Source organism: Neovison vison, chromosome X (genome assembly GCF_020171115.1).
Source record: "Neovison vison isolate M4711 chromosome X, ASM_NN_V1, whole genome shotgun sequence".
Lineage (NCBI taxonomy): Eukaryota > Metazoa > Chordata > Mammalia > Carnivora > Mustelidae > Neogale > Neogale vison.
Genome location: NC_058105.1, coordinates 121654159 through 121679216, shown reverse-complemented (window position 1 = coordinate 121679216; position 25058 = coordinate 121654159). Strand labels below are relative to the sequence as shown.

The 25058-nt window shown below is 50.3% G+C and overlaps 1 protein-coding gene across 6 annotated transcripts in view; it reads right to left on the bottom strand.

Annotated features, from left to right (window-relative positions):
* The window catches only part of GPM6B (glycoprotein M6B), a 153574-nt gene that overhangs the window by 15345 nt on the left and 113171 nt on the right, over positions 1-25058 (bottom strand). For 3 of the 6 annotated variants that reach the window (XR_006382572.1, XM_044235929.1, XM_044235930.1), the window contains exon 2: positions 17554-17673. The exons of the other annotated variants lie outside the window; for them this stretch is intronic. Coding sequence is in view for 2 of the 3 variants with exons in the window: in XM_044235929.1 (XP_044091864.1) it covers positions 17554-17673 (120 nt within the window). In the remaining variant the exon portion in view is untranslated. The remainder of the gene's footprint in view (positions 1-17553; positions 17674-25058) is intronic. 6 annotated transcript variants of the gene reach the window in all.

Below are 25058 nucleotides of genomic sequence, written 5' to 3'. Positions count from 1 at the left end.
AGGCAAAGGAACAGAAAAGAAAAACAAAACAAAACAAAACAAAAAAACAGATAAAGACAAAATGAGCATCCATGAAGTGAAATGAAGAAAGAGCCACAGTTAATGGTTCATCTTAAGATTTTTCTTCATTTTCAAAATAAACTTTTACTGATGAGGTCCATAATGCTCCCCCCAAGGGACAGAGCCAGGTGAGATTTTCAGTATGGAGACATCTCTGCTTCATCTAAAGCAGTGGTGGCCTCAGGGTTAGGTATCCTGTTTGTATCGTCCAGGCCTTTAAGTAAATGGCTTGTCAGGGAAATCGAAACTGAATGCATCATGATGTTTGATAGCAATCGAGAGCAGTTATTTGCTTCAAGGCCAGCACATTAACCCAGCTGCAACCCCCGCCCCTGGAGTGGTCTTTCCAGTAGACAGGGAAGGACTGGAGATGGGCTGCGCCATTTTAAGGAGCATCCCATTCAAAAGTAGCATCTGTCTAAACCCACCACAAGAGAGGACTATAAACCAGATTCCTCTTCCGTTATGGAAAATAAGGAAAGGTCAGGGCTTCATAAGAAAGTGTGCTTTCTTTCACTGCAAAAAAGACAGCTAGCTGGCTGTCATCATGGAGACCAACCTCCATGAAATGGGTTTATGAAACCACGTACAACGGGAATCAGTGCGCGGAACAGTTCAAGTTCACCAGCAAGTCAAGAGCTTTGGATACTTGATATTTGGGAGCAAGGAGGATGGCGTTCCATCTTATTCTGTCATACAGCTCTCTAGGGAATGAGGGGAGGGGAGAAGTGGGCCACTGAAAGTACAAATTCTCTCCAGACTCCCAAAGCAAGAGCAACGACAACCCTCGGCCTCGTGTACCACTACGTAAGGAGAACGCAGACCCCTGTGTGGGGTGTCACTCACCCCTCCCCCCTTCTCAGCCTGTAAGATGGTGTGAAGATCAAGATGAACGCCTGCTTCCCCAGCTAACCAAGTCACAGCTGGTCCCCACTGGACCAAGAGACACGGGTGCCCTTGGGACCATGTTGTCCAACAGAGCGGCCAATAAAACAATTCCGCTCCTCAGTTGTCCTCTTTCACATGCTCATATTTCACATGCTCAACAGCCGCACATGCTACAGGCTACCATACTACACAGTAACTACGGAACATTCTATTCTCACAGAACTCTGCTTTGGAAGATACATTTTTGACTTGCTGCCTCTGCTATTTTCTGAAAAGTGAGTTGGATTCTTGGGGGTTTTAGTTCAGATTTCATGAGTTCGGTACTCTTCGGAGGCTTCCACAGAAAGACCCAATGTGCAGGCCAGGCACACAGCAGACATGCCAGCACGGACACATCAGCTGGGCCGATGTTCAGTGCGTCCCGCGGATGCATCCTGGGAAGACCACGTCCTTCCTCATGGTGGCAAGTGGGGGTGCGGTGCGGCAGCGTGTTTGCCCTTGAACGGCAACACTCAGCCTTCCAAGCCCACAGCTGCCACTTCAAAACAGTCTTTCATCCAAAGGGTTAGAGCATTCTGTTTCTTTCAAAGGAACGATCGCAGCTGCTCCCTGGCTCAGAAAAGACAAGTGGGGTTAGAAGAACGAAGCCATTCAGGCCCAGATTTACCAGCAGAGGAAGGCTCAAGTTTCTCTCTGAGTTCCTGCTCTGAAGGACTGCAGATACCCCATGCCGAGGGGCGAGTTTGGGAACAGCAGGGAAAACCAGGGACTGGAGGATTTGGGGGATCACGTCAATGAATGACATTCTCAGCACCCGCCAGTGCTCCTACGTTTGCAGCAAGTGATTTTATTTGTGGATGTAGGTACTGGTTCCCACACACGACAACTCACCACATCGGTCACTGTGGTTCCACACACACAGACAAAGCTCTTTAAGAAAAAAAAAATTCATTTATTTATTTGACATAGAGTGTGAGCACGCATGAGCCGGGGGGGGGAGGAGGGGCAGATGGAGAGGGAGAAGCAGACTCCCCGCTGAGCAGGGAGCCTGATTCAGGGCTCGATCCCAGGGCCCTGAGGTCATGACCTGAGCCAAAGGCGAGGCTTCACCGACTGAATCCCCCGAGGTGCCCACAGACAAAACTCTTATGGATCCTGCCAGCCAATGTGAGTAGAAGCTTCTGGAACACAACACAGGAAGAATATATAGGAAATCACATAGCTGGATGTGGAGCATAGTCTACCTCGCTGGTCAGTGACCTGCGGGGCTGACATTGCATGTGCGGTGGCCCCCTGACCACCTATGAATGGATCACCCCACTGGACTTTCTAAGTCAGTCTAGAAGCTCTCTCTAGCCAAGAGTGTAAGGTATCTTTACACAAGGGTGGTCTGGGCCTATGCCACACACTTATCCCAGGGAAACCTAAATGCTCAGAATCCGCTTTCTGACTACGGATAGCAATACTGTTCGTGCTCACGTTGACAGAACAGGCAGTGGGTGGCGGCGGAGGCCAGGGCAGTGACGTGTGCTCAGGCCAGCCTCCCAGGCACCCGCCCTGCACTCTTACGGGGCCTCGTGCTCAGCTGAATGCGCTGCTATTGCCGTCTTGACATTCGTCATCATCTTTGAACAGGAGTGTCGGAATCTTCCTTCTGCACTGGGCCTGCCACTTCCAGAGCCAATTCCGAGCGTAGGCATGTGGGAGGAGGCAAGAGGCCTTCTTTTCCCTTGATAGGCCCACAGGAGCATCCTGTTTCATTTCATAGTGTCCCCAGTACGGCCGAGAATGGCAGACGCCGCCTCGCTGGCCACGCCATCCTGAGCCCAGGGCCCCAGCTCTAGAGATACCCGTCAGGGCCAGAACGAAGGACAAGGTGCAACCTCCCACTCACAACCATCACAGTCAAGGCTCCAAGTTCTCCTAAACCAGGAGTCAGCAAACTACATACAGCCCGTGTTTTTGTAAATACAGTTTTCCTGGAACGCGGCTGTACCTCTTCGTTTACACACCGCGGCCACCTGTGGCCTACAGTGGCAAGTGCAGTAGCCAGAACCCACGGCACGGGGCTTGCAAAAGCTGGACTCGCTCCCCGTTCACGGAGAAGGGCGGCAGAGCCACCCTGGGCGGCCGTGGCACTCAGAGTGTGGTCCCAGGCGCAGCGGCACCTCTGCGCGTGCTCAACGTGCAGATTCTTGCCTTGCCGCACCCCCCTCCGGGGGACAACTCAGCTCGGTGCTCACGCAGACGAGAGAGACTCTTGCCCATGACCCCACTCTGATCACCACCTCCGTGACTGGGGTCTCCTGAAGGCCTGGTGTCCCCGAAGCTGTCAGCTAAGCGGAATCACAGGCATGGGGTGGATGACAGCAGGGGGACGGGGGGGGGGGGGCGACTGTCCATTCTTTCTGCTTCATTCCATCAGTGCACGGTCAGCGCTCACCAAGTGTTTCCGAAGTCCCAAGCACAGAGCCGGGTGCTGGGGACTCGGTGAGGGGCTAAGGTAGGCACAATACACAGTCTAATGGAGTTTAGTCTATGGGGCAAAGGGACATTCACGCAATGGCTTTACTTCCCAAGTGCTACAAGAGCAAAGAGCGGCGGCGATTTTTGGAGGCTTGGGGTGGGGTACAGGGATGGCTTCCAGAACTTAAATAGGAAGGATGGATTTGAATTCATTTGGTCAGGAGAGAGAAGGACGGGTAAGGGAGGGGTTCCAGGAAGGACTTAGAGCATGAAGAGAAGTTCTGTGGTGGAAACGAGCAGAGCACTTTCCCAGGCCCGCAAGAAGACAGAACGCAGAGCAGAGGGAGGCAGGACAAGGAAGGCGCGAGGGCTCTACCGGACCTGAACCAAGGCTGCGTTAAGGATTCTGGGCTTTAGCCCCAGAACCAAATGACGCCACAGAGCATCTCTGTCCGCAGGGGACAAACTGGGGTGGCACGAGAGCGGTCTGGCTGCTGAGCAGCAGGGGGGATGTGGAGAGGCCCGGGAACCCAGGGTGATAATGCAGGGGACAGATGACGGGGAGCCTGGAGTGGGGCAGAGGCCGCGGTCCGAGAGCCGTCTAGCACGTCAGATGGGCACAGCTCAGGGTGGATTCACCGGTGAGGCTGGGGATGGGCTGGGGAGGACCAAGGAGGACGCCTAATGTCTGGTGCGGGTGACCGGATGGGGGTCGTGCTGGTCCCCGAGCTCGGGCTGACCAGAAGACAGCCAGGCTTGGGGAACCGAGACGATGAGTTCCGTTTTAGACATGCTAAGTTTGAGGACACGGCACGTCATCTCAAGGGAAGCTTTCCAGGGGGCGACTGATTCCCTGGGTCTGTAGCTCCGAAGAGCTGACGTTGGAGCCTGTGAGCTGCTGCTGGATGGCAACAAAGAGCTTTCAGAGACCAAGACATGAGCGGACCACTTCTCACTCGCAAGTGACTCAGACCCTTTGCTTCGCAAAGTGTGGTCCTTGGCCGAGCCACAGCAACTCCACGGGGGTGGCGAGAAAGGCAGATGCCTGGGCTCCGCCCCGGGTCAGCTGAATCAAAGCAGGCATCCTCGAAAGCCCCGCAGTGACATGCGCGCCAGGGAGTCCGAGAGGGCCCGTTCCTAGCCAGCAGTCCCCTCTCCCCTCTTCTTGGTCCTGTGGCGTGCCCCCAACTCCATCCGAAGGGCCCGCTTTGGGGCTCAACCCCTGTTTGGGGTTTTCTCCCCTAAGAGGCAGCCCACTGGGCTTGGCCAGAATACTCCAGCCCCGGCCCATCAAATGCATGGCAAGTCCCAGGGTCTGCAGTGAGGAAGGACAGAATGGTCCAAGTTGTTCGGCTGTCTCGAAAGGAGAGCAGCTGGAGGGCTTCCTCTGAGCCAAGCGACTACTGCTCACCTCCGGGGCCCGGCAGGGCAAGGCCCGAGAAAGCCGCAGCGTGGTCCCCTCCCCTGGGCCACGAAGGGGACTGGACAAAGGGACTAGGTCAGGGACTGGGGCTGTCCCCAGGATGAGGAGTGGCAGGCGGCGTGGGGTTGGTGTCAAGGATCAGCCGAGCAGCCCCTGGGGGAAAGCTGAGGCTAGTTAGGGGACAGCAGCGCTTTTCTCGGACACTGCTGTGGTCCACGGACCGCGTCCTTCCCGAGCGTCACTCCAGCAGGGACGCTGGGTAACGCGGAGCTGAGAAGGCCAAGCAAGCAGTTTTTGACGAACGTGATCTTCTCATGTAAGCAGACGGAGGGAAGTGAAAAGTCAACGCTAGAGCTTCTAGCACGTTTTACCAGTCACGGTCAGCTCCTCTCAGCGAACCCCTAAAAGCTCTGCGAGGTTCAGAATGTCTTAAGCCTTCGTTGAGCTGGGCTCTGGCCAAAGAGATTTTTAGATTTTGATTCACACAAAAACCCCAGTGTGCATTAGCCTAAGACAGTTTAAATATAAACCACATAGTAGGGAGAGAAAACGCGCATCAGTGCCTCCAACTCTCAATGGCCATGTTGTCTCCGGCATCTCTAGAACCTTTTGTGCGGAACAACAGAACAAAACACGTCTTGTCCTCGGGCTGGCGGATGGCCGTTGCCATGGCTGAGTTCATAACAGCCCAGTGATTTGCCCCGAGCTGTCTGTGATCCTGGCTGCAGGAACAAGGGCTCAGATTCTTCCCCAGGGAAAGAGTGAGTGAGGAGAGAGAGAGAGAGAGAGAGAGAGAGAGGGAGAGAAGGAGAAACACATGCGGGCACTCTGGCCGGCTCTCATACACACCCTCACGCCCTCTAAACAGAGCCTTCCTTGCTACTTCGCTGATTTCCAAGGAGCCAAAAAATTAAGAAGGAAAGAAGAAACCAACGTTTGCGGCTTTGAAACAACAGGCACCGGGGAAACAGAAGCAGACAGAAACCGACTTCAAAGACAGAAGTGGCACCGGCCCGAGGCCTCCCTCCTGGATTCTGAAGGCCACTAAGCAGCGGTTCCCCCCCTCCCCGGGGGGGGACTGTGCCCCCCAGGGAACACTAGGCAACATCTGGAGAGATCTTCCATTGAGAACACACTGTGGGGGGTTGCTGCCACTCTCATGAGCAGAGGCCAGCGACGCCACTCGACGCCCTAGAGCTCACGGGACAGCCACATCACCATCAGTAGTACCGAGGGACAATAACCCAGAGCGTAAGCACAGAAGGTTACATCCAGGGGACTGATGGCAGCTCCCATCATTACAACTGGGAGTCCGCTACTGGCGTGTTGTAGGAAAGAGCCAGGGGCGCCACTGGTCACCCTGGAGGGTACCGCGCCGCCCTCGCACCGCACGCGGGGACACACGCACGCAAGGGATGTGGGGACACAAAACACCAAGAGGGTCAGCTGTGAGAAGCCCCGCCCTCAGGTGACACGGGCCGCCCTGGTCTGTGTCAACTTCTACAATTCAGACAAAAGAACGAACGCTTCCACTTCACTCCGTTTGAAGGACGGGACAGCCCAGAACGTCTCCAGTCCCGCCGCACGTCAGAACGATCCGAAGAGCATTTTCAAGCCCTGATGCCCAGATTTCCCCACAGACCCAAAACATCAGGATTTCTGAGGCTGGGGCTCGAGAATCAGAGGCTCTGGCTTTTTTAAGGACAAAAGTCAGCTCCTGAAACCATCTCCATGAGCATCCAAAGTTGGAGAACAAGCAGGACAGAGGAGGGGGAAGCAACCTGTGACCCGTGGGCCACGCTCCGCTCGCTCTATGGCCTGTAGGAGTAATAGTCTTTCTTATTATTTTTGCATGATATGAGGCGAGGAGATTCAGCTCTCGGTGTCCATAAATGAAGTTTGACGGGCACGCAGCCATGCTCATTAGGTTACGTGCAGCGTGCGGCTGTTTTCAAGCTGCAAAGGCAGAGCTGGGTAGTTGCCACTGATATCTGCCATCTGGCCCCTTAGGGGAAAAGTCTGCGGAGCCCTGTTAGGCAGCAGTCCTTCTCGAACTTTAACGTGCCTAGAAATTCCCTGGGGAGCTTGTTAAATGCAGATTCTGTTTAGGCAGGTGGGGGGCTGGCGGTGAGAGAACGTGCTTCTGCACTTCTCACCCACCCCCAGATTCTTCTATTCTGCGGGCCCCACAGGCCAGAAAAGGGAAATGGGGTTGGGGGGGGAGGAGCTGGGGCCTGGGCCGTCCTGGGAGACTGGGGGCTCTTTCACAAGGTCTGTGAGGTTAAACCTCTTTTTAAGTAACAGTAAGATATTACTCTTTTTAAGTAACAGTAAGATATTACTGTTTTTTGTGTTCTGGGTTTTTTTTTTTTTTTTAAGATTCATTTATTTTATTTTTGAGGGAGAGAGAAAGAGAGAGAGAGAGAGAGAACAAGCAAGCAGGGGTTGGGGCAGAAGGAGAGAGAGAATCCAAAGTAGACTCCGTGCTGAGCACAGAGCCTGATGTGGGGCTTGATCTCACCACCCTGAGATCCTGACCAGAGCTGAAATCAAAAGTCAGATGCTTAACCCACTGAGCCATCCAGGCACCCCTGAGATGTTACTGTTTTTACTGTGCTGACATCTGCCCGGTGACCCTGGCGACAGAGTAGCTCCCATCAGGCAGTAGCAGTGAAATGTGCTCAGCTGCCAGGCATTCTTCTCCAGCACGCATGCACGGTTAAAACAAAACAGGTAGGAGGGCGCCTGGGTGGCTCAGTCGGTTGGGCTTCCAGCTCCATTACAGGTCATGATCTCAGGATTGTGAGCTGGAGCCCCGTGTTTGGTGCCATGTTCAGAGGGGGGGGCCTGCGATTCTCTCTCCCTCTACCCCTTCCCCCACTCGCACTCTCTCTCAATAAATCTTTCTTAAAAAATTTAAAAATAGTTTTACTGAAAAAGGCCCGTGACACAGTAAAGGGATGAATTTTACCAAATCACAACCTCCCAAGGATACACCTCTCAAATAGTGTGTGTGATGAAGCCGGAGGGAGGCACATCTGTGGCACACCGAAGTGTGATGGTTGTCCTAATGGAAAGTTCTAGTGTGACTGAGTTGCAAGCCAAACAAGTACTTTTTTTTGTTTTGGAACATCATTTTTTCTTGAATTAGTGACAAACTCTAGCTACGAAGACTTGGGTATCCGGCAGACGTTTTCTCAAAAATGATCTAAGTGAGCCAGACAACCATTGGCGGGATTCTGGAAACCCTGTACCTGCCACAGTGAAAGTTCCAGCTTTCCCAACACCTAAAACCCTTCTGGGTGAAACTGGTGGCGATATTAACAAATGGGACTTTTTTGATGTGGCATAATGAAATGTGTCAGTATTTGGAAGATCTGCGTGACTCGGAGAACCAGTATTTTCTGCACGACCGACGTGTAAGGTTACACAGAGCCAACCAAAGTCCAATGGAGAGCGACAGAGTACAAAACAAAACAAGGTCACAGATATGTCTCCAGAGTCCACATTACAAACAAACTTTAGGAAACTACCACTTGTTGAATTTTAGTGTATTATCAGGAGGAGTTTCACAAATACATGGAAAGGCCATTAAACTGTTTGCAGGTATGTCGAGAGGTGAAGTTTTCATCACATACCTCAACCAAAACCAGTTATCCGAGATGCCTGGGGATGAACGCAGAGGCAGGCGAACCTAGCTGTCTAGCAGTGAGTCAGGTCTCGAGGACATTTATAAAAATCTAAAACCGTACTCATCTTCCCACTGAAGTTTTATTTTGTTCCGAAAAGTGGTTACCTTTTCTAAACATGATGTTAACTTGTAATAGATTTGTTATTGTTATTTGAAATAAGTTCATTATTTAATAATAAGTTGGTTATAATTTCTAATGCAGAAAACATTAACCCACATCAGCCAAAGGTTTTTGGGGGTCTTCAGGTATTTTTGAGAGTGTAAGGGGGACCTAACAGCCAAAAGCCTGTGAACCGCTGGCACGGGGCATGAAGAAGCTATCATGAAGTCAGTGGATGGGAAGCGTCCTGACAAAGCGCTAAATGAGAACTCACTCAAATGACTTGCTTCTCCATTCTCTCCCGACCTTCACCGACCCAAAAGTTCAACGGTCTAATGGGAAAAACGCTGCAACTATTTTTAATGATGCAAAGGAAATGGCTTTTCAACAGATCTCTTCAAATTCTTGTCCTAAAATTTATTAAATAAGAAATTTTCAGGGGCGCCTGGGTGACTCAGGCATTAAGCGTCTGCCTTCGGCTCAGGTCATGCTCCCGGGGTCTTGGGATCAAGCCCCGCATCGGGCTCCCTGCTCTGTGGAGGGCCTGCTTCTCCCTCTCCCATTCCCCGTGCTTCTGTTCCCTCTCTCACTGTGTCTCTCTGTCAAATAAATACATAAATAAAATCTTTAAAAAAAAAAAAAAAGAAAAGAAATTTTCATATTTGTGGCATGTTGTGAAAATCTTAAAAATAGATTAGCCTCTAACATTTGCAATATGGCACGAGCAGTACAAGATAATTATGATCAAAGTAATGATGTCTTCGTAAATTGAGAGTAAACAAATTCAAGAAACGGACACTTGTTGGTGTCTTCCTTTGCCTTTTGTGGGAACCGGCTCTGGTTTTCCTAGCGGTCACCGTGGGCGTGGCGAGTCGGGGAGGCTGACAGAGAGCCGGGGAAGCCAGCTCTAGGTTCAGGTGACCGATCGGACAAGCAGAGAGCTCTGCAGGAGAGTCAAGAAACTTGAAAACTACGTGTACGCTTCAGCAGCACTCGACCTCCACGAGCATCTGGGCGATGGCATCTGCGCGCTCCTGGTGCACTTTGCTGTGTGTAAGGGCCCGTGCTGGGGGCGGCGCGCAGGGGCCCCACTTGACAGTGGGGTGAGGGACATAGACAGGCAAGAAGCCTTCTACGTGCAAGAGAGAAGAGAAGTGACTCACGGACAGGGGTCGTGCGGTAGGGGCGGATCTCCCTCCCCTGGCAGGAAGGACAGATGGACAAGCGTGCAGGGGGGTTGGGGAGGAGGCCCAGGAGGACGAGGGGCTTGTGGGCGAGGTCAGGACGTGGCCGACTTTACGGAGACACTGGGGCAGCGTCACGGGAGAAGCCGGGGGTGCTTCCCTTGGCAGGCAGCGGGGACAGAGGCAGGTTCGTGAGCAGGCGAGTGACGTGGCCTGAGGGGCGCTGGTGAGGAATCCATCTGGCCCGGCTGTGTAGGCAGGACTGGAGTGGGTGCGAGCAGAACGGGCCTTTCAGAGCTTTAGTCAAAGGGCACAGGGTGTGCTCCACAGAGGCAGGAAGGATGAAAATCAGACAAGGTTGGAGCCATGAAGCAGCTGTTGATAGGAAAACCACAGGCCCAAAATGGCGTCACTTAGGCCAAGTCCCCAAGCCAGGGGCTTAACACCTCATCTATTTGCGATGTCAGCCTCTCCCAGAAATGCGGTCATAACCAGTCAGTCAGGAATTTTTTCAATCAGCCAGCGCCAAAGAGTCTGCCACAGGGGTCTTCTCCATCCCCCAAGGAAAGATGAGGTCATCTGCATGAGATGTCAGGACCCCTTGCTTTTCCCCCTAAGGGAAGAAGGGCCTTGCCTAGAACAATCCTTTCCTTCCGCTATAACATTTCTTGCCCCACCCTCCTTCTCTGAAAACCCTCCCTTTTGAACAAATACTCAGAGCCCCCTCTACTTGCTCGATGGGATGCCGACAGAGTCATCCATCATGTAACAGAACCAATTGGATCTTTACAACTTACTCAGTGGGATTTTTATTATTTAACACAGTCAGTGTCACACCACATTCTACGGGAATGGCTGGGTTCGAGAAACGGTAGGGAATGTATGTGAACAAATCATCAGAAGGGCCATTCCAGAAAATGGAAACTAACCCAGGGAAACAGAAAGCACATCGGCGGTTGGTCGGAGAGGGCAGGTGAGAGGGAGGGCCTACAGAGGGACCCGGGGACACCTGTCAATCGAAGGACCATCTGGCCTGTGCTGCTGGTTTCGCAGGCACATTCGTATGTCCAAGTTAACAAACGGGCCACTTTAAATGCAAGCTCCGTACACATGTCAATTATACCTTCCAAAAAGAAGAGAGACCTGGTTCTTAAGCTTGATGTTTACCAAAGACACTAGTAATTTTAAGAGGGTAGTGAATCTCTCTGGGGAACGAAGGATCGGCAGCAAAAGGCAGAAGCCACCCCCCACCTGGGTGGGGTAGTCTGGGGGAACAGATTCTGTGGCTGCAGAACCCACAGGCTCCTCTACTTGGTGACAGGAAAGTGAAGGGGCCACTGTACTCAAGGAGAGAAAACCACGCTCTGGGGAGAGGAAGGACGCACTTCTACCCGGAAACGTGTATATGGCTGTGGCAGGCAGCCTCCTAAGATACTCCCGAAGGTCCCTGCGCCTCCTGATGGTCACACCCTTGTGTGATTCCCTCTCCCTGAGTGCAGCCTGGACCTAGGGACGTGCTTCCCTGATGAGGTTTCCAAAGACCATGACTTCTGGCTTGCCGGAACTTTCTCTCTCATCCGCTCACTTGCTCTCTCTCATGAAGCCAGCTACCAAGTCATGAGGGATCTAGGGGAAAGCACATATGGCAAAGAATCCAGAGAAGTCTTGGGCCAACAGTCTGTGAGGGAGCAAGTCCTGCCAACAAGCATGCAGTGAGCCGGGAAGTGGATTCTTCCACGGTTGGGCCTTCTGATGAAACTGTGCCCTCGGCCGACACTTTTGTAGCGGCCTCACTGGACATCCAGAAACCGCTAAGCCAAGCCCAGACTCCCAAGCTGCAGAAATGGAGATAACAGATGCTGTGTCTAGCTGCTAAATTCAAAATTAACTTGCCACGCAACAGTAGATAATGAATAAGCAGCCACATCTCTGGAGTTTGCCAGTGACTCTACAACAGGATCCCTACATTTTTTAATCCAGAAAGACACAATGGCAATATAAGAACATCAAGAGGAGCAGTCGTCGAATTCGGAAGTGCGGTCTGCTACAATGTGGTGATTTAGTTTGGGGCATCTTGGTGCGTCAACAGGTATACAAGTTGCCTTTGAATTTCAATTTCAGAAAGGTATCTTGAACTGAAACGATACTTTGCCAGAGATGGTATAACGAGGATAGAGTTTGCTAACCAAGGTTACGACCCTCTGCACATACAGTCGTGGTGCTCAAACTTCAGAGCACATCTGAATTGCCTGGCGAACATATTAAAACATACCAAATTCCTGGGACCCGTCCCAAGGTGGGTGGGGCCCGGGAATCCGAATGCTTAACCAGCATCCTTGGTGATTCTGATTCAGGGCATCAGAGGCTCATACTCTGAAACACCACTTAGAGAAATGACCCCCAAGATTAAGAAGCGCACTTGTCCTGATGAGCACTAGGTGATTAAAATAAAAACTTAGAAAAGGGAAAAAAAAAAAAAAAAAAAAAAGACCCGGGATCCCGGGATGCCTGGGGGGTTGCAGTCAGTTGAACAGATGGCTCTCGGTTTCTGCTTAGGTCATGACCTCAGGGTCATGAGATCAAGACCCGCTCAGGCTCCGTGCTCAGCACTGAGTCTGCTTAACACACACACAAACACACACACACCCTCTCTCTATCTCTCTCTCTCCCTTCCCCCCACCCCTCTTTGCCACACACATTCTCACTCTTTCAAATACATAAAGCTTTTTAAAAAAATGACCCCCAATATTACACTGATTAAAAAGACACAGGCTTTATAGGTCACAGAAGAGAAAATCTGAAGGCTACTGGAGGGCACAGCTGATGAGAAGAACCCCCTGACATCATGTCACAGGACTTGGTTCATTACGGGGATGCTCAGAGAAGAACCTGAAAGAGACCAGAGGGGCTGAGCTTCTAGAAAGGGCCAAGGTGCCTAGAAGAAGGGCTGAGCCTTAGCCTAAAGCCTGTGAACAGTGGGTCCCCTCGGGGAGCAAGGATTCTGAAGCCTGGAGAGAAGAAAAGGAGGGATCCCAGATGATGATCTCAGGAAAGTGAGTGACTAGCCAAGTCTCTGGGTGTTGTCTTCCGTAAATAGATTAAATCTGCGACGTGGGCTAAGAATGCAAGTATTTCAAGTCAAGGGTTGGCAGGATTTTCTTCCCCTGTGAAGGGCCAGAGAGCAAATATTTCTGGCTCTTCAGGGCATGTGGTTTCAACCACTCGATTCTGCTGTGGCAGGAAAGTGGCCACAGACGAGCTGTACGTGAATGGGTGGGGTGTGTTCTGATAACATTTTATTTACAAAAAATGCGGTGGGCGGCATCACCAGCTCGGGCTAAGTCAAGTCCTCCCGGGAATGTCCCTAACCTCTGCTTATGACCACTAGGAAAGAGGACAGGAACGTAAACAGGGTTGTTTTAAGAGAACGAAAGGCTCATTTTGATCCCTTTACTTCCCCCTGCCTGACACTTTGCCACTACAATTATTCCTTGGGGGGAAGCACCATGCACAGAACTTTCCAGATAAAATGCAAGCATGACGGTCTTCAGAGAAAGACTCATCCCACCTACATGACTCTCTGACACGCAGAGCTTTCTGTTTAGCACAGAAGCCATTGTCTATAAGCTTTTGACAGACATGGAAACCCGTGGGTGTGTGTGGCTTATTTGTGAGTGAACAGGAGGGGGTGCCGGAAAGGACACGGCCCGGGAGGTGGGTGGACTTGAGCCTCCTGCTTCCCAGCATCTCCAGTTAGCTCTTAAGGGTGCCATAAGGTCGTGAAGCACAATTCATTTTCATGAACTCGAACGGAAACACAGCACACGAGGGGGATCGCGAAGGGAGTCAAGACCAGATGTCACTAATTCTAAGAGACGGGGGAGGGGGGGTCGCTGCTTTGGATAATCCAGGTCGGTGGCCCTACAACCAGATGCTGTGTCTGAGCGAAAGCTCCAGATCTTCTATACAGATCGACGTGCTTTTCATCTCTGCGTTTCTCTGTCTGCCGACTCGGAGGTGCGGGGACCAGCCACGAGAGCAAGAGGCAAAGGGAGTCCGGAACGTGGCAGCCGCTGTTACATAACCAAGCGCGATCACACACCAACAAGACAGCTGATAAAAAACGAACATTCATAAACAAGAAATTACACCTATTTGGCTGACATAATAAGAGCCTTTGGTAAATGAGCTCTAAAATCGTGACCCGCGGTCTGTGGCCCGTGTGTTGTGAGGACCGCAGGGGAGGCGAAAATGGAACAATGGACCCACGGCAGGAAACCAATTGCAAAGAGCTCAAACCACCAGCACCAGCACCAGCAAACCCCTCAAACCCTCAAAATGTCATCGCGGGGGCCTGGGTGTGATTCACTTGCCCTGCGTCCACGATGAACCCCGGTTTAAGCCAAAACGCACGAGGGGTACAGGCTGGAGATGTGAGGGGGGCTCGTCTTCCTGGGTCACACCAGGGCAGCTCCCCAGAACTCAGCCGTGACCATGGGTGAGAGGGCATCCGCGCGTGCGCTCCTTGGGTTTCTGGAATGATCTACGGCCCTCTCAAACCGAGCACCAGAACAGCTCGGATTTGGCAAACCCGCAGAGGGGCTGGTGACTGGAGAAGGGGGCGGTTTTGCTGCTGCTCGGCTCTCAGACTGGATGCTGAGCCGCGGGGGGCCGGCGCGGGAAGGGTCTGCCTTGGGGCATTTGCTCCGAGCCTAGAGGAAGTACCAGCATCTGGCGAGTCACTGGGGTAGAGTAAGGAACGCCACGAGGCATATTTGAGAGTCTCTCCTAAGCTTGCACCAGCGGTCCCCTCGCCCTCTCCTTGCCACAAGGAGACAGACCTTTCCTGCTAGTGCTACCCCTCCCCCACCCCCCTTCACCAAGACTTTAAACCAAGGTCCCCCAGGAGGCCTGGCCTCAGACAAGCAGAAGAGAGAATCCAAGGTCACTGTCCTTCAAATAACCAGGACTCAGGGCCTCGATGACCGGCCTCTCCACAGACAGACAGGGAGGAGTGAAGCCCCGGGGCCGTCCTCAGCCTTTGCAAAGAGAAAGAGACTTCTAGATCTTTAGAGGATAAAAAATCGCTTCTTCAGTTCCTTTCCAGGTCTCCCTTCTTACTACTTGGGCCTTCCTCTAAGCTAGTGCTTCTCAACTTTAACGCACGTTGTTGGAAGCATCTGGAAATCCTGCTGAGACGCGAGCTGCGAGCCAGCAGGTTTGGGTTGGGGCCCGAGACTCTGCATTTGTCACAGGTTCCAGGTGAGGCGGGTCCACAGATCGCACTGGCAGCAGAGGATCCCGCCTCCGGGGCCTCCACTCAGAAGCCTGCACCACACCGTCTACACCAGCCTCAAGTGGCCCCACTGGGAGAGCCAGTTGGGGCAGCAGGCAGAGGGGCTCGCTGCTGCCATGGCCGCACACAGGACGGGCACTTTCCTTTGGCAGAGATCAGCTCTGGAAAACTCTCCCCCACCCCGTGGAAAGAAACTGAGAACTCAGGAGTTGGGGGGGAGGGGGACACACACCAGAGCCATATGGAATTCTCTATTTTTTCCCTCACACCATCTGGTTTGGGATCTAAGTACAGAATGGCAACTGCGTTGATGTAAGAGCCAACAAACTCTCCAAGCGACTGGGAAGGCGCTCACTCGGCTGGGTCGGGTCCCCTCGCACCAGGGCCACGTGGCTGGGTCCAGCCACAAACCGTCCCCAGGGTGTGTGCCCAGGAGGCACGTGCGTTCCAGGGTCCGCAGTCAGTACAGATGAAAAGGTCAGACTATGTGCGCTTTGTAAAGGCCACTGCAGCATCTGGGAAGATGATTCTAGAAATCAGGTTTAGGGCTTTTGTTTTCTCGCCCTCAGACAAGAGCCTGCTTGCTTGTTCACAGAATTCTCACATGAAGTCTCACCGGCAAAGGGATACTGTCAGACTTCTGTGTTTCTCCTCAGAGCGTTCCAGAATTCCAAAAGCTCTGAAAACGCAGGATGGGGGTTTTGGTGCGGCTCACCCGGCAGCAAAACCGGTTCAGATCTGAGATTACTTGGCGCTTTCTAGCAGTTTCTGGGAACTTGGAAGCCTTCCTGTCCTGGTACCAAATATCTCTCCCCCACTCCGGCAAACTGTACATATCTAAAGGTCCTGGGGCCAGTGGGGGGGGCACTTTTTAAAAACAGCATGAGATACCCTTTACCTATACAATTCACCTGTGCCAAATGTGCAGTTCAATGGCTCTGAGTTGTGTGAACATCACCGCAATGTAGCTTTTAAACCTTCCCAACGCTCCAAAAAGGATCCCTTGTAACCATTAGCAGTCACGGCCCACACTCCCTTTCCTCCAGCCTTTGACAAACAGGAATCCATGTTCTGTCTCTGTGCATTTGTTAATTCTGGAAATATAATATAAATGGAATCAGACAATAGTTGGTCTTTTATGTCTGGCTTCTATCACTTGGTGTAATGTTTCTGAGATTCACCCACGTTATAAGACGTAGCAACATCTCTTTCTACTTTACTGCTAAATAGTATTGCACTATACGAATAGATCATGTCTAACAGCAGTTCTTCAATCAAGATTCCAGAACCCTCCCCATCCCTTCAAGGATCTGTGAGAACAGATGTCTGTATCACTTCTCGCTCGCTGTTTCTACCTGGACCGCGCGCACACACACACACACTGCTGGTGCCTGACGGCCGTAGGTCAAAGCTCAAAATGCGTAATTCGAGATGTAGAAATCCGAAATCAGACTTCATGTTAATTAACCCGAAGCCACAATATGGGTTTTGAAGGAAAAAGTTGTATTAAACTGATGATAGGTGTTAGACTTTGGAACTCAATGCATGCCTTGCACTGTACCTCGGGGTTGCTCTTTCTCGAATTGTAGATTCTACACGATCATTTCTGACCGACTCCTGAAAAAGTATGCAGTGCACCCATTTGGGAGAAGGAACACTAAGGAACACTAAGGAACACCATCCCCTTCTATCCACATTTGAAATAACTTGAAGTCCTCTGACTTTTCGCTAACTGAGCCGGGTCCTAAGATAGGTGCAGACTTTGGCAAGTGGGAGGGTGAGCGTTCTCCCCGCTTCTGGGCCCCCACGTCTCACTCCAACCTAGAACCATGCAGTCCTGGGAGACCAGTGTTCCTTGCGAGCGAGGAAACTGGAAACCAGACCCTTACCTGATGGGATCGAGTACAGTTATCCGATCCTCATGTCATGGGCTTGGATTTTTCCTTCTCAAAGACAATGATGTTCAAACAGAGTGCTGCAAAGCAGTGGGGCCGGGAGCTACCTGGGGACACTTCCCAGTCCTCTTGGAGCCAAGGCTCCTGGAGCGCCCTGGCCCCGTTCTCGGTGTTGTGGAGGAGGACACACGTGACACCCACAGCCACCCCCCCCCCCGACTCCCGCTACTGGTTCAGACATTCGCAATTTCGGAGTTACCCCCAAGCTTTAAGTCATTGCACACTGCTCCCTTTGAGAAGAGGAGGTGAGGGCAAGGAAAGGGGAAGGAGGGAGGAGAAAGAGGCCAAAGATGGGGTGGAATGGAGAGGAGGAGAGAAAAACAAAAGATGATTAAAAAAATCGTCAAGGGCCAATTCCACCCGCACCCCTGCGAACAAATTAATGCATCAAACAGAACATAAAATAGCACCACACTGAAAGAGCCATTACAAATAATATTAAAGGTAACAGTTGACTTGCTATTCGAACTCGGCCCGAGGCTGTATTTACCTGGACTGCTCAAGGGGCTAGCCCTGTCCCCCAGGGTCGGCACGGGACGGTACTGGTGGTTCTTTGAGCCTGGGTACATCCAGTGGTACCTGCCAATTTCCATTTCAGCTCTGCTGTTCACTGCCAATTTCAGGTGGCAAAGAGTCAGTGTCTCTATCTCCAGCAAAGGTTCTACATCAGCATTTACTCTCTTACCATACAGTTTAAGGAAACGATGAGTTTAAAAAACACGAGACTGAAATGCAACCTTTCCGTACCGGCTGATCACCGAGGCAGGAAGCATCGAGAACGCTGCAGTCTCCTCCGTTCTTGACGTTGACAAAACTCACCCAAACCGCCTTTTCCTTCCTTTCTGTCACCAGGATGTCCCCCCCGCCTCCACCCCGCCCCTCAGAACACTCACTTTGGGCAGACGCTATTTAGGGTGGAAATCTGGCTTCTCCCAAGACTGCTGGTCTTTCTCGTTGTTTCCCTTTTGGACCAACAGAGCGTCATAATCACGGCCTCCGTGGTGGGGCCCGGCTGCAGCCTTGAAAACCTGGCCAGTGAGCCCATGACTTGCTGAATCTTGGACCACACTCCTGTCCTCCCACTGACACCTGCAGCATTTTCTGTCAGCTCATCTTAAGCTTAGTACTTCGGAGTCCAGAATGTTCTGGATTAAATCCTGTTCTGATGACCTCCCAGTGTTTTAGAGAAAGTGGGCTGCCGGTCTTGGGCTCCAACCCCTGCTTCCTCACACACATGGTGACGAGTGGCCTTCTGGAACTCGGGTCCCTGTGTCATAAGAGGACTCTCTTTCCCACTTCTCAAGGGACTGGAGAGAAAGCTACGGGTCTGCCCGTGTCCCCGACCCAGAAAAGGCTGCTCGTAACTATGAGTGCAGCCACAGTCTTAAAATCCCTAAAAGCTCAGAAGGTCAAGAATGGCCAGTTCACGTATGCCAACCACACAGAACCTCACAAGGGGTTCGGGGGCACAAATATTTAAGGTGAAAAAAAGATTCTGATGTTGACAGCGGCCATGATTCCATCAGCAGGAGGTCAGAACGCTCCACAGGGCCCCAGAGCCAGCAGCCACAGACAAAGCAAATGTCTGACCAAGGGCACGGAGCACCTCGCAAAGCCTTCACAGAACCCCCTTGGAAGCGTGTGCGGGCTCCGAAAGCTCCCGGAGTTCTCTCCCACTGGTGAGTGGGGGCTTTTCTGGGTGCTGTTTCAGGGAAAGCCTTGATGGCTTCCACCAACTCTTAAAGGACATGCAAAGACATTTAAAGATGTTCAAAAGGGGTTAAAAAAAAAAAAAAAAGGATGCTAGAGCAAGGTCAGACCTGCTCAAGGACCTGCTCACTGCTGTCTGGTGGTCAGCCCGCGTTTACGGGGCGCTGGTGAGATGCCAGGCGCCACGCCAAGCACGCTGCACCTGTTCCCTCCATCATCCAAGGTCACGATGTCTGCCCCCACTGTCCTATGACATCGGGGCTCTGAGGAGTCTACCTTTCCAGATGGAGGGAGCAAGGGCAAGAAGAAGGCCAGTCGCCCACCCCCCTGATCATGCAGCTAGGGGAGGAGGAGCCGGGAGCCACGCCTGGGCCATGTGACAACAGAGGACAGGCCTCGAGACCACCAGGCTGGCCCCCTGTGGCGGGCGCAGCTGCTCCAAGTCCCTGTTCTTTCGCAGAGGCAGCGGTCCGCCCGACAAGAGATTCTCTGAGGTCAGTGTGGGGGTGAGCTGTGCTTCTGTGCCTCCCCAAGAAAGGGCACAGGTCCCAAGCGCCTGGTGTTATCTCAGGGTTCTGGAAAGGACTTAACTCTCAAGTTGCCCTGGGTGTAGAGCTCCTCGTCCCTGCCCAGGAGACGCTCTCTCGGAGGCGGGTTGCGCTACGTTGTCTGAGAGCAACGACGCCCAGTCTTCGCTCGAGCACTTTTGATCTGGAAATCTGTCATTGTCCTCTAAATACCATTTTTCTCGCCATGCCCAACGCACAGCAGGTGCCCCATCAAATGTCCGCTGGGGCAGTATCTGGTTGAAGGCAAGGCAGCAGCTCGGGACCCTGTGGACCAAGACATGGACCTAGAGGTCCCCCACCACACTGACCTCACCCAGGCCAGGCCATGCGTCTCTGCACGGACACAGCCATTCTCTGTTCTCCTCTCCTCATGCATGGGGAAGTCTCCAGACAGTCAGGCAATCAGGCACAGGCTGCTAGGCAAGGACAATAAAGAACCAGGGACTGCCCAAAGCTTCTAGGTTTTCTGACCAAAACATGGCGGCCATGCCAGACATGCTGAGCTCCGCGTAAATACTGCCTCTCCAGCAGATGTGGCGATGGGGTCAGCAAGTGGGTGGCTGTTTTCCAGTCCTTCTGGGAAGGCTTTTCACAACAGTAAATTTTTCCCCGTGAAAGAAAAGAAAATCCTGTCTATTTCCCATTTTGGAACCAAATCTTGGGAGACGTTAAATATAAGACTAATTCTAAAATGTCAAAGAGCACGGTATACGTTTCGTTTAAAAAGGCCAGGGTCCCAACGTTTATGAGGGAGTCACAGGATTGCAAGGAGAAGCCTTGGCTTGAATGGTCTGTTAAAACAGTGTCGATGTGTCAATGCTGGGCAGCTGGCAAGAAATGGGAAAACGTCCTCACACAGCCAGGAAGGTCCCTGCTGAGGCCCTACCGAGGGAGGACGGCAAATATTCCCGCCAGGGAGTGGAAGCCAGGGATGGGCAGGAGACCTCCCAAGTCGGTGACATCTGAGCTACTACGGACAGCTGGGGCTGAGGGGAGCCGTGGTGGCTAATGGTGACAGTCACAACCAGGGGCGGTCATCACCGAAGGTGGGTATGAAGCAGACAATGGGGAATTGGGGAAAACAAAACGATGCCTTGTACCTTTTTTTCCCCATTTACTTAGAGAGTGTGATGTATTTCTGCGACAAGGCTGGAATAACTGAACTGCGGGCTGGTCTACTTTCTGGCATCTATGAAATTATCACTGGAGCCAGCAAAGTGTCAAAGACTGAGCTTCCTTCGAGAGACCACACTCCCTAGGCAAGTTCTTCGAAAGCTGGATCTATCGTCCTTCATTCGTGGGTATTATTTCAAATATTAAAGGAAAGCCCTAACACCACCACGAGAAATGGCAGAGGTCAGCCAACGATGGCCGCCTGTTTTTGTCAATAAAGTTTTATCGGCACTCGGCCGCATTTATTGGTTCATATAGTATCCACGGCTGTTTCACGCTACCTGTAGATCTGAGTAGTTACAACAGAGACTGTGTGGCCTACAAAGCCTAAAATACTTATTCCCTGGCCCTTCATGGATGAAGTGTGCTGACCCTGGCTATGGAACGTGGCTGGTAAGGCTTGGATATAGAAAGAAGTCAATGCCAGTCGGCCTCCAAGACAGGAAGTTAGTTGATTTTCTCTTTTTCACACGTGTCTGGAAGAGACAGGTCCCTGGGCAGGCTGAGGAGGAAAGTTCTCCCCTCTGCTACTGTCGTCCTGCTATGGAATCCGCCACTGAGATGGCAAAATTATGGTTAAAACCAAGATCCTGCTATACGTAATGGTCCCTAAGAGGAGTTAAGGGCCCCTGTACTCCTGTGCAGCGTGCTGGGAAGATAGAGAACGGGTGATGTTTCAAAGGAGAGTATTATTAAATGAACGAATGAACGAACAACCAGGCACATTTGTGCTGCTGACACTGGAGCCTCCCTTTCTTACAAGCGAGTGTGTGTCGCCACAGCCATCCCTATTCCTGGCCGGCCATCTCACAGGGCTGGACATTCGGTCCCAAGGAGAAAAAAGCAAGAACGTGTCTCTGGAACAATCTCATCCATCACCAAGTCCCAGTGAGGGGAAATTTACATCGTGGGGACACTCACTGACTGTTTCACACGTTCTCTGGTTCTCTGATACATCAAGGCTCCCAAGTCATGCCATCAAGATGATTTACCCTAAATCTACTTGTAGTTTCAAGTCATAGAAAAACGCGATTCCTAACAGGACACTCGGAACTTGAGGTTTCCACCTAATTTCAAGCAAGGCAAATCTAAATTTCCAGAAAGGGGTTGGAATTCTTTGTCTCCTGAAATAGCAAGGCCAAGCCTTACAAAATATGCTAATGGAAGCAACTGTATAAAAGTAGGAGGTGCGCCAAATGGCTCATTGAGATCTTCACCACGCTTAACTTTCTAAAAAAATAAAGTAAAATAAAATAAGGTAAAAGCAAGCTGTCTCATACCTACCACATACGTCCGCACCATCTGGCCTGCCAGGCCTTTCTCTAAGACACCCTCTCTTCAAATGTCCTCCTTGGCAGATCCTTCGAGGGAAAAACTACATCTAAAACTTTCTCTGTACAGAACTCACATAATCAAGTTAGAAATGGTCAATAAAAGATCTCGAAATCAAATCACGTCTACATCACCAGGAAGGGCATGACACATTAAATGTGTCCCTCGGGGTTTTTAGCTCACAGGCCATATATTCTAGAAGAGCTTTCTTCCTAAAAAAAAAAAGAAGACTGGGCCCAGAGTGCACGCATTTAAACCGCAACAAACAAAACCCAACCTAAACACAGAAGACATGACATTTGCTCCAAAAATTTAAATGAATGTGTCAGTTTCTCTACCCAAGTCAACAATCTGAATTTGTTTCTTACGCTGCTCACATCCTAGAGTTTATTTCCAATTACACATTATTTCCCATTTGCTACGTTGTTCTTCCTTTTTGGTTTGATGCCTGGAACTCTCAAAATTTTATCAGTGGTAATTCCAGGCACTTTAACTACCTCGACTCTAATGGTTCCAGTAGATTCCAATTCCCTACATGTAATAAAAACAATTTGCATCACAGATTTTTTTTTTTTACCGCACAGCACAGCAATTGAATCAATTGTTTTTCTACCCCTTGACTGAGCATTCCCAGCACTGCGAGATGCACTGGTTTTCACAAATGAATGGACATCAAGTAATCCTCCACAGAAATAAATAGAAATCTCTTGATTGGTGAGGCCCATGATCTGGTTCTTTGATTCTGTCCTATTCAGTCCTTCCACTAACCTCACTTCAGTGAAACTCTTTATTCAGTCCTCATGCTTCAATGGGATGTGTCCCATGTAAAAACCGTTATTTGTAATAACCTGGCATTTCTTACAGCCATCTGAGAAGACCAGCTTGCTTTCCCTAAACATTTCTGAGTATCTCCTGAATACTTCTGGGGGAATTTTGACCATCTAAGTAGTGTTCTGTGGCAAGAGCCATGAGGCAGTTTCAAACACACACACACACACACACACACACACATATATTTTTAAAGGATTTGGATTATGTTTTTTGTTGAAATAGGAACAAAGTCCTCCCAATTTAAAGAAATAGCTCTCTTTGTCCTGCTGAAGGAAGTGAGGCCAACTAACGAAGTTGAGGTCAATTTATAAAGTTAAGTCTAATTTCTATTCTTAATCATAATCCAAATAATCCTCCAAAGAAGTAATGATCCAAAGCTAGAATTCCCACTGGGCAATAAGACCCCAGTATTTAAGAGGCAGATATAGCCCTTAGCACCAACTACTAAAAACAAATACGAAAGGAGGAGCAGAGAGGGGGAAAAAATAGATGTGCGTGAAAAACTGTGTGGGAAGTGACAAAATGTACAGGATTAGATTTCGGAAATTAAATCCCTTGCTGAAAGGCTTAAAAGAAAAACACAAAAAACCCAGATCCACCGGCTCAAGAATTATATAATGCCTTCTCCAATTATGTCAAAATTTTCAATGTACATTTCAAAGAAACCAACGTTTATCTTGTAGATTTCAAATGAAATCGGAGTGACAGGCAGACAGAAACATTTGTGACTGTCACTTCATGCCTGTGTGTGTGCGTGCGTGTGTATGTGTGTGTGCCCAGAATGACAATGGGCGAGCAAACTGGGAAATGACAAAGATGATACTTGTCTGGGTTTTTGACTTGGGTGCAGCTGGCATGTGAACTTGTTCGTCTAAATTAAGATGAGCAGATAAGCCGTCCTCCAGATCGGCATAAGTGGTCCCGCAGTGACCACAGCCCCCGTGGTGGCAGCGGACACACATGCCTGGGCCCGTGTGCTTACTCACGCCTGAATTCTACATGTGACGGCAGCTTGTGCTCACCTGCCATTTCCAAATGACCTCCACAGCTAGTGTTTATCCATGTTGGCAATTTTTAAAGTTCCTCCAGGCATTGTCTCTTGCTTCTGATTTTGTCTCTGAAACCGTGGCTAACTAGCTAACGAGGTTTTGCCTATAGACGGTCGATGCGGATAGTACAGCCTGTAGATTTGGTGTTAAATAGTATTTAATTGCTGTAAAATAACAGCCGTCCGTAACTAAAGGAGGATGAGCTATGCAGTTGTGCAATAAGGATTTTATCCTGGTTTCGTGCCCCTCGCTTGCTTTTGGAGAGGAAAACAAAAAAGGTATGGTTTTGCAGAGACCAAGATGGTTTTACTAATGGTTTTTCAATGGTTACTTTGATTTATTAATAGGGCAAATACCATATTAATAAAAAAAGTGGGCACTACATGAAATCATCTGTCTTAGGAAAACATCGCTGTGAACCGTGAGAGGCTAGTACGTGATTAGGCCCTTGCAAAGTTCATCTCTCATCATCACGGAAATCAATGGTTACTTTTATCTCCATTCCTCAGCTTCATAAATACTCCCCAGAGCTTCTCTTATTGCTCTTTGGCCACTCATATAAATTAAAAATACATACATACAAGAAAAGGCCAAGTTTCTGTTTTGTTTCATTGTGGGGGGGAGGTAGGTTTCATGCAGAGATTGAATTTAACTGCCAATTTTAAAATTACAATACTTAATGACACTGAAATACACACTTCAAAATGGTTACAATGGCAAACTTCATGTTATGCAGATGTCATCAGACTCTGAAATTTAATTAGTTGAAAAAATGAAATAATGAAATTGCGCTGCTTACGAAACGATGTTATTAAAGTACTGTGTACGGGAGAAATTCTGCATAAACACAAGCAGCTTTCTACCCAAGCCTGCTGTTAGGCTCAAGCATATGAAATTGCCATGTTTGTAGGTATAAAATGGTTGGCTATTTCAGACAGCTGAACCAACATCTTCCTAAGTCAAACGGAGTTGTGCTCCAATCACTATTGTTTTGTGCCTGTTGGTCGATCTCAGGGCCGTGGGAAATAACCTTGGCATGAAGCCTGGTGATATTAGAGCCATTGCAGGTGTAGTACACGTTCCTGCACCTTAGGAGAGTCTGTAACTTTGCCTGCGGGAGACAGGTGAGCGGCATCTCACCGCATTGTAATTTAACAGTGGCTGAGCGCGTTCTACGGGCTACCGCGCTTGAGATCAGTTTTTAACTAGGAAAAAAACAGATGAATTTTAACTTCTACTTTATGTCATTTTTTTACTGCAAAACACTTACTTCTCTAAAAAGGCCATTCCCTATGTCAGCATTGTGGTAAGATTCCCCTGCAGGGACAGGA